We start from the raw sequence: 8,994 nt of genomic DNA on the forward strand, positions 1-8,994 counted from the left end.
TAGTAAACATTTGTTGAATGAATGGCGACTTAGTAAGTAGTAGCCATTATTCGTTTCATTTCAGTAATTTTTTTTTATTCCACAATTGTTTTGTTAGAAGGATTTATTTTTCCCCCAACCCCAACTAGTAAAGAATTATCTTATCAATGGTCATGCTCAGTTACTTAAATATAAATCCAAAAGGGAATCCCTGAGGACTTGGTTAGTTTAATATCATTTCTCAGGCAAATTAATTATTGCCAGTGATTAGAAGCTTGTTGTTGGGAATTTTATCCAGGCATCTAGATGCTCTCATAAAAGCCAGTATTCTTTCTTCCTTTCTTTCTTTCTTTCTTTTGGTAAAAGTCCCAGTGGCTGGTTTAGCTTTCATGTGTCTAGGACCAAGAAATTCAAGTCCATGTGCATCTTAGGTCTCTCAGCAACTCCAAACACTGTTGCTAAGCCACTGGGCTGATTCAGATGACCTTTTAAATCAAATGCAGTTTGCTTATTATGTGGCTGTTGGGATGGCTTTTTTGTTTTGCAAATAATGGAGAGTTTCCTATCTGGGTTGGTCCTGTCAAATTGGAATAATGATAAAGGCTATTTGTTCACTTAAGAGAATCTAACTCCTGTGTAGTTTAAGAATTTATCTGGTATTTGAAAACTAAGGCTGCTATTTTGCATGGGAGTTACCTTTTTGTTTTTAACAAAATCAAAAATCTACATTTTTGGAGTGATTTATTTTTTCCTCAAGAATGATGTTACTAAGTTGCAATCGAATTAATTTTGTTTCTAAAGAGAAAGTGTGGTGAGAATAGAACAGGGACTTCTTTTTTTTTTTTAAGATTTTATTTATTTATTTGACAGAGAGAGATCACAAGTAGGCAGAAAGGCAGGGGGAAGCAGGCCCCCCGCTGAGCAGAGAGCCCAATGTGGGGCTCAATCCCAGGACCCTGAGATCATGACCTGAGCCGAAGGCAGTGTCCTAACCCACTGAGCCACCCAGGTGCCCCAGGGACTTCTTTTTTTAAAGATTTATTTCTTTGAGAGAGAGAAAGAGAGAAAGGAAGAGAGACGGAGTGAGCATATGAGTTGGGGGAGGGGCAGAGGAAGAGAATCTTCTGGCACACTTCCTTCTGAGCATGGATCCCATGGTGGTCTCAAGCCCACTATCCATGGGATCATGACCTGAGCTGAAACCAAAAGTCGGACACTAAACCAACTGAGCCAGCCAGGCGCCCCTAGAACAGGGAGTTTAAAATTGTATTTCAAATACACACACACACACACACACAAAATGTACCTAAGTGCATATTTTCTCATTTAGTTTGTCATTTACCTGGAAAAAGTTGATCACATTACTTTTCTGGCCAGAGTTCTATGAGACAAGCTTTCACATCCTTTTTCATGATTCATTTACCTCTCAGAAGTATTAACACTTTTCATGCTTACAGACTATGATAATAATAATTACAATAATATCACACATTTTATAGTTTATACCTTACTGTCATATAACATGAACCTCACAGTATCTCTGTGAGGGAGAGGAATTTTCTTCTCTTTAAAAAAATTTGGGGGGTGGGGTGTCCCTGGGTGGCTCATTTGGTTAAGCGTCTGACTCTTGGTTTTGACTCAGGTGATGATCTTGTGGATCAAGGGATTGAGCCCCATCATGGCCTCCAGGCTGAGGTGGGAATCAACTAAAGATCCTCTCTCTCCCTCTACCCCTCCCTGCTGCTTTCTCTCTTCCTCTCTCTCCCTCTCTTTCTCTCTAAAATTAAAAAAAAATCTTTAAAAAATAAAATATTTCTTTTTCTTTGTAATACATGTGGGAACTAAGGTTCATAGAGGTTAGATGACTTACCCAAGGTCATGGGCTGGTAAGGGTATAAAACTTAGATCTTCTTAGTTAATTGTTCTTGCCACTACTACACACAGGTGAAGGTCAGTCTCCCTATATTTATATTAATCACTTATATTAACTCTGGTTTCCCATGTAAAAAAGTGTGGAGTGATTTCTTGTTCCTGAAGTTGGATACATATATTTATGGATATCTTTGTAGGGCATTTAGTACAAGGCCACAGATAACTATACACTTACTTTTTTCCTCCATTCATTTATAAATATTTGGCTCCTAATATGTGCAGACCTGGTTCTAGGCACTGTGGATATAGTAATAAACAAAACTCCCTCATGGAGTTCTAGTTGGAGAGATAGTAAAAATTGTACCTATAAATACGTTAGAAGGAGCTAAGTGCTAAGGAGGGAAAATAAACCAGGGGAGAGGCCATGAAATGTCGGGAGGAGGGAAAAGGTTTGCAGTTTTATTTTATTTTATTTCTTTTATTTACTTAAATAATCTCTACAGTGAATGTGGGGCTCGAACCTATGGCCCCAAGATCAAGAGTCACATGCTTTTCCAACTGAACCAGTTAGGCTCCCCAAGGTTTGCAGTTTTAGATGAGAGTTACCAAAGAAGACCTCATAAGGGGGAACTTTTGAAAACTGATCTAATGGAAGAAGGTAGCCATGGGTTTGGCGGGGTAAGAACACTCTAAACCAAGGAGTAAGCAAGGGTAAAGGACTTGAGAAGTAAATGTCTTATCATGTTCTATTCCAGATACAGTAAGGAGGTCAGTGTGGCTAGAGTGGAACTAATGAGGGAGAGAGTAGCAGGAGAGAAAATCAGACACCACAGAGGGTCCAGATCATGTAGAGACTTGTAGATTCTAGTAGAGATTTTGGCTTTTAGTGTGAGTGAAATGGGAAAACTCAGTGTTTTGAGCAGAGAAGTGACACAATCTAATTCAGGTGTTAACCAGATCAAATTGGCTGCTCTAAGCAGGGAAATAGGAATAAAAGCTGGAAGATTAGTTAAAACACTCTTTAGGCTAGAGATAATGGTGATTTGAGACAGAGTGGTAGCAGTGGATGTAGTGAGAAGTGTTGAAATTCTAGATATGTTTTTGAATATATAACTGACAGGAATTCTTGACCCCTTGGGCATGAAAGAAAGAGAAGGTTAAAAAATGACATCAAACTTTTTGGCCTAATCAACTAGAAGGATAGAGTTGCCTTCAGCAAAGATTGGGAAGATAGTGAGGGGGTGGTTGGCAGTTAGGGACTATTAAGGGCTCTGTTTTGGACCTAGGAAGTTTGAGATGTCTAATTAGATTTTCATGTGAAAATGTCAAGTAGGCAGTTGAATTTTGCTTTTGAAGTTTAGGGGAAAGGTCCTCCCTAAGAATATTATTTGATAGTCATCTTGTATAGATTGTACTTAAAGATGAGACTTTTAAAAATGATTATGTAGTGGTTCCTGGGTGGCTCAGTGGGTTAAAGCCTCTGCCTTCAACTCAGGTCATGATCCCAAGGGTCCTGGGATGGAGCTCCGCATCGGGCTACCTGCTCAGCAGGGAGCCTGGAGCAGGGAGTCCGCTTCCTCCTGTCTCTCTCCGCCTGCCTCTGTGCCTATTTGTGATCTCTGTCTGTCAAATAAATAAATAAAATCTTTGAAAAAAATGATTATGTAGATTATGGGAACCATTTCATATATCTGATAATATGACCCTAAAGATTTGTTATTTCAGGCTTTGTAACACTATCAGCAAAATGGAATGTATATGCGAGAAATGTCAGGATGCTCATAAAAATATTCTGTAAGTGAAATAAAATTATATGTAGATAAAGATATACCAAGAGGTGCAGTACCAGGGGAAAGTGATCTAATAGTTCCCAGGTTCTTAAATCCAGGTATTTCAGTCTTTATTTTATTTTGAGGAATCTAAACGTCCATGAGGTTAGGAAGCTGAGAAGCAGACCTGGAATTGGAACCCAGGTATGTCTAATCCCAAAGCTCATGTTCTTCTTACTCTGCACCACAGAAGTCAAGAGGATGTGTGCTGTTCATTTCCAACCTGTATCTATGAAATGTAGGGAAGTATAAGATTGAGCATTGGACTGGGCTTACAAGGCCTGAGTTTGTATCTCAGATTTGCCATTTCTAACTGAATGATTTGGGCAAGTCTTTTAATTTCTCTAGATACTAGTTTTCTTTCTTTCTTTCTTTTTTAAAGATTTTATTTATTTATTTGACAGACAGAGATCACAGATAGGCAGAGAAGCAGGCAGAGAGAGGGGGAATCAGGCTCCTTGCTGAGCAGAGAGCCCGATGCAGGGCTCAATCCCAGGACCCTGAGATCATGACCTGAGCCAAAGGCAGAGGCTTAACGCACTGAGCCACCCAGGTGCCCCTCAATACTAGTTTTCTCATCTATGAAAAAGTTGTAATTAAACCCACCTCACAGAGTTGTTATAATAGTCAAATGTGAAAGCCTTGGTAAACTCGAAACCACTCTATGCAGTTGTGGAGTTATAATGCTAAGGAGCAATTTGATTTACAATAGCATCAAGAATAAAATATTTAGAAATAAGCTTAACAAAAGAAGTATAAGACTTATACACTGAAAACTACAGAACATTGTTGGAAGAAACTAAAGATCTAAATAAATGGGAAGGCACCCCATGTTCTTGTGGAGGAGGTAATATCAGTAAGCTTTTAATATTCCACAAATTGATCTACAAATTCAGTGCAATCTCTATCAAAATTTCAGCTGGCTTTTCCACATAAATTGACAGGCTGATTTTAAAATTCATATAAAAATATAGGAGACCTAGAATAGCTAAAACAATCTTAACAAGGAAGAACAAATTTGAAAAATAACTCATACTTCCTTGTTTGAAACTTAGTATAAAGCTACCATAATCAATACATTATTATACTGTCATAAAGAAAGGCATACAGATCTTTCAAAGTGAATTGATAGTCTGGAAATCAGCCCTTGTTATGTGTATGGTTAATTGATTAGCAACAAAGGCCAAGACAATTTGTTGGGGAAAGAAGAGTTTTTTTCAAGAAATGATGCTGGGGAAAAAGGATATTCACAACCCAAAGGGGGATGTTGGATCCCTATCTCATAAGCATACAAAAAATTAACTCAAAAATGGATCAAATGATTTTAAATAACTCAATTTAAAAACTGTCAAACATCTGAATAAATATTTTTTTTCAAAGAAGATTTACATCTGGCCATTCAGCACATGAAAAAATGCTCAGTATCATCAGTCATTTGGGAGACTCAAAAACCACAGTGACATTCCATTTCACACCCACATAGGATGGCTATGATCAAAAAGATTATTAGTATTGGCAAGAATATAGAGAAGTTGAAACCCTTTTATTAGTGGAGGGTAGTCGGAAGAAAGGCAGGCAGGGGAAAGGGGGGGCCCATTCTAAGAGGAAACTACCCTTGGTTCAGGGTGCTCAGGTGGTAGCATGGCTGAGCAATCTAAGGCATTAGATTAAGGCTCCAGTCTCTTCGGGGATGTGGGGTTTAAATGCCACCACTGCCAAAATATTTTAGGGCGTACCTGGGTGGCTCAGTTGGTTAAGCATCTACCTTCAGCTCAGGTCATGATCTCAGGGTTCTGGGATCAGAGCCCCACACTGGGCTCCCTACTCAGTGGGGAGCCTGCTTCTCCCTCTCCTTTTGTCTCCTCCCCCACCCAGATTCTTACCTGTCAATTAAAAAAAAAAAAGAGGAAACTATCATTAAAAGGAAAAAGACCCCATCCTGTTATTCTAAGCTTTACTGAGTGCCCCAGCTTTAAGTCTTCCTACTGGGAGGACTTACCACAGGTATGTGGCAGAAAGGAAGGAAATGGCCTTCGGAGTCCTAAGCCAGGCCCCAGGGCCAGCTCAACAGCCTATGGGATATTTAAGCATAGAGCTTGATCTGGTGGCCTGTGGCTGGCCAGCATAGCTTAGGACATTGTCAGCTGCAGCCCTCTTGATCCCCAAGGCTTCAACTACTCTGGAAGGAGCACTCCACCTTTCCTCACATGAACAACTACCTGATAGGTAGACACATGCGTGAACAAAAACCTGATTGGGTGACAGGTGCATGGAGGGTTAATTAGATTAAAACAACCTGCCAGAAATCTCATAAAAATGCCTGGACTTAGAAACTCTGAGGGCAACCCTCTCAGGTGCCTTCCCTCTTTGGGAGCTTTGTATTATCCATAAGCTTTACTTTGCTGCCCACCACTGTTTATCTGGTCTACCTCTTCATTCTTTGAAGTGATATGAACAAGAACCACAGTCACTAGAGGAAAAGAAATCCTGAAACAATATGTTGCTAGTGGGAATGTAAAACAGTGTAGCTACTTTGGAAAAAGTTTGACAGTGCATTAAAATGTTAAGTCACCATATATCCCAGAAATTCCATTCCAAGAGAAATGAAAGCCTGCACCCATGGAAGATGTTCATAGAAGCGATGTTGTTGCTAATAGCCAAAAACTGGAAACAATACAAATGTGCATCTGATGATTGAATAAATGAAATGTAATGTATCCATACAATGAAATATCATTTGGCAATAAAAAGGAATAATGTACTGATACATGCTATAACATAGATGAAACTTGAAAACATTACACCAAAGTGAAATAAGTCAATCACAAAAGACTGTATATTGAATAATTCCACTTATATGAAGTGTAAAGGCAAATTTATAGGGGTAGAAAGTTGGTTAGTGGTTGTCTGGGACTGAGAATGAGGGAGAACGGTGTTGGAAAATAGAGATTGACTGCCATGAGTATGGGTTTTGTTTTGAGGTGGTGAAATATTCTAAAATTTATTGTGGTGATGGTTGTAAACTCTGAATATATTAAAAAGCATTGAATTGTACATTTTACATGGGTGGTTTCTATGATAGGGGAATTATATCTCAACAAAACTGTTAACAATATTGTTAAGAATGCTATCAGTGGAGTATTGGGTTTTTACTCGGCCAAACTAAATAGCCAGTGTAATGACTGATCCTATTTACATCATTCTGAAATGTTGTGTGAACCAGCCAAGACTAATAAAATACCATTTCTTTAACTTAAAAGCTAATATAAAATGAAGATCTTTGAGTAATGCCGAAAGTTTCTGATTCTAGATCCAGAGGAATTTTTTTTTAGTTCTACCTTCCTATTTCCCAAAGTAGTATTAAGAGGAAAGTATTTTAAAAAGAAAAAAGGGGATGCCTGGGTGGCTCAGTCAGTTAAGCCTCTGCCTCTCCCTGGGATCGAGCCCAACATTGGGTTCCCTACTTAGTGTGGAGCCTGCTTCTTCCTCTTTCTCTGCTCCTCTCTCTCCTGTGCACTCTCTCTTCTGCTCACTCTCAAATAAATAAATAAAATCTTAAAGAAAAAGAAAGAAAGCAGTTTTTCTTTTTTAAAGCTGAAATAAGTAGCATTTTTTAAATATGGGAGTTTGTTTTGTTTTTTTAAATCACTCTGGTAGTTAGGTCCTAGAAAAGAAGGAAACCAGTATAAATTGAAGGACTCATCTGTGCCTTACACTTGTGCTTATTCAGTACATCCACATCTACCAGGTGGTTTAACCTTGTAACAACCTTAGGAGGTCAGCCTTACTACCTCTATTTGACAGATGAAGAAACTGAGTCTGGTAGCTTGTGTGTCATCTAGCTTTTGAGTGATGAATCTGGGATTGAAATTCAGCCTTCTGAATTCCAAGTCCTAGTGTAATCTGGGATGCTTCGTGGAGCATCACCTTCAGCCTTCTCTGAATCTGTTTCTTGCACCTGTTTGTAGAAGTATTATAAAGTATTATTTAGCATGAAGCAGCTTTTTATATGACAGATTAGATCCTCAGATCAAATCCTTCAGGTTATGAACTTGTAATTTTAGATGTTATGTATATAATAGGTTTCTCCTATCTTATCTGGGTATAGTTATGAAAAACTAACAATCTTATTTTTTCTTCTTTCCTTCACTTAGCAATGGTGAACTAGACCCCTGGTCAGGAGGTGGAGTAACCAAGGATATCACAGACACCTTGGTTGCAATCACCATCCCAGATGGGGCCCATCATCTAGATCTCCGAGCCAGAAATGCCTTTGATCCCACGACCGTGCTATTAGCCCGCTCCTTGGAAGTTAGACACATGAAGCAGTGGATCAGAAATTTCTATGCCAGTCTGAGAAAGAAGCACTGAACAGTTTTGATCATTTTCACTTCTTTTACGTTAATTCTACCCATGTTCCCATTCACTTTGGTTTTCTACATGTAATTACTTTTCCTTGTTTGTTTTTAGATTTGGTGGGGCGAAGGTTGAGATAGAAAAGAGGGTGATGGTGGTGACAGCCGCCTTCCCACATCCTGGGTCCTCGCCATCTTCACACCACCTCCAGGAAGAATCTCTTTGCGACAGCTTTCCTACACCATCAGTGGCCCTCATAACTGGAGCAGAGTTCCTGACTGCCTTTCACAAGAGGGAGAGTCGCTTCCTTTGTTTCTCGGCAAGCAGGGCTTTCTCTTGGTTTTGAGGTTTAAGTCTCTTTGGTCCTTTTGTCACTCCCCAACCCTCCCCCCCCGAAAAAAAGAAAAGCAGAAAATAGATAAAAATGATGTAATTGCAGCTGGTAGGAAGGATGTCCGATGCCAATCCAGGAAATGGAAGCCATTTCTTTTGTACTTGATTTAATGACTTTGAACTGTGCTGTAAATAAAGAATAAGGCTGGACCTTATACCTGTGTGTTGCTTCTGAAGCTCACTCCAGCTGTTGGGAATGCTGTGTACACTGGGCTTGGCTGCTTTTGGAAAGTCCTTTAATTTTCTCTCTTCTATTTGGCAGATTTTTTCCATTCTGGGATATTTGCCACTGTGGTACTGTCAGTAAGAAATCTGGCCTTTTTCTGCTCCATTTCTCTTTGTTCCTAAGGTCAGTTTTGTGGTAATTTGGTTACATTTTGCCAGTTTAGAGAATGACTCTTGTTTTGCTTTTACTTTTCATTTGAGCAAGCTTTTATATACTGTAGTCACTGATGATACTTCAGTGAGAAGTCTTTAAAAATTGGTGAATCAGCTATTTAGAAGATAGAATATAGTTATATTCAGCTTTTTTTTTTTTTTTTTTTTTAATTTTATCTCCTGGTGG

General features: G+C 39.0%; 1 protein-coding gene across 4 annotated transcripts in view; it reads left to right on the forward strand.

Moving 5' to 3' along the window:
- Positions 1 to 8,584, forward strand: part of PRCP (prolylcarboxypeptidase) — an 80,527-nt gene extending 71,943 nt beyond the window's left edge. For all 4 annotated transcript variants that reach the window (XM_047692941.1, XM_047692942.1, XM_047692943.1 and 1 more), the window contains exon 10: positions 7,835 to 8,584. In XM_047692941.1, coding sequence (XP_047548897.1) covers positions 7,835 to 8,051 — 217 coding nt within the window. In that variant the 3' untranslated portion in view covers positions 8,052 to 8,584. The remainder of the gene's footprint in view (positions 1 to 7,834) is intronic.
- Positions 8,585 to 8,994: the final 410 nt, after the last annotated feature.

The sequence above is a fragment of the Lutra lutra genome, chromosome 10, assembly GCF_902655055.1.
Source record: "Lutra lutra chromosome 10, mLutLut1.2, whole genome shotgun sequence".
Taxonomy (NCBI): Eukaryota; Metazoa; Chordata; class Mammalia; order Carnivora; family Mustelidae; genus Lutra; species Lutra lutra.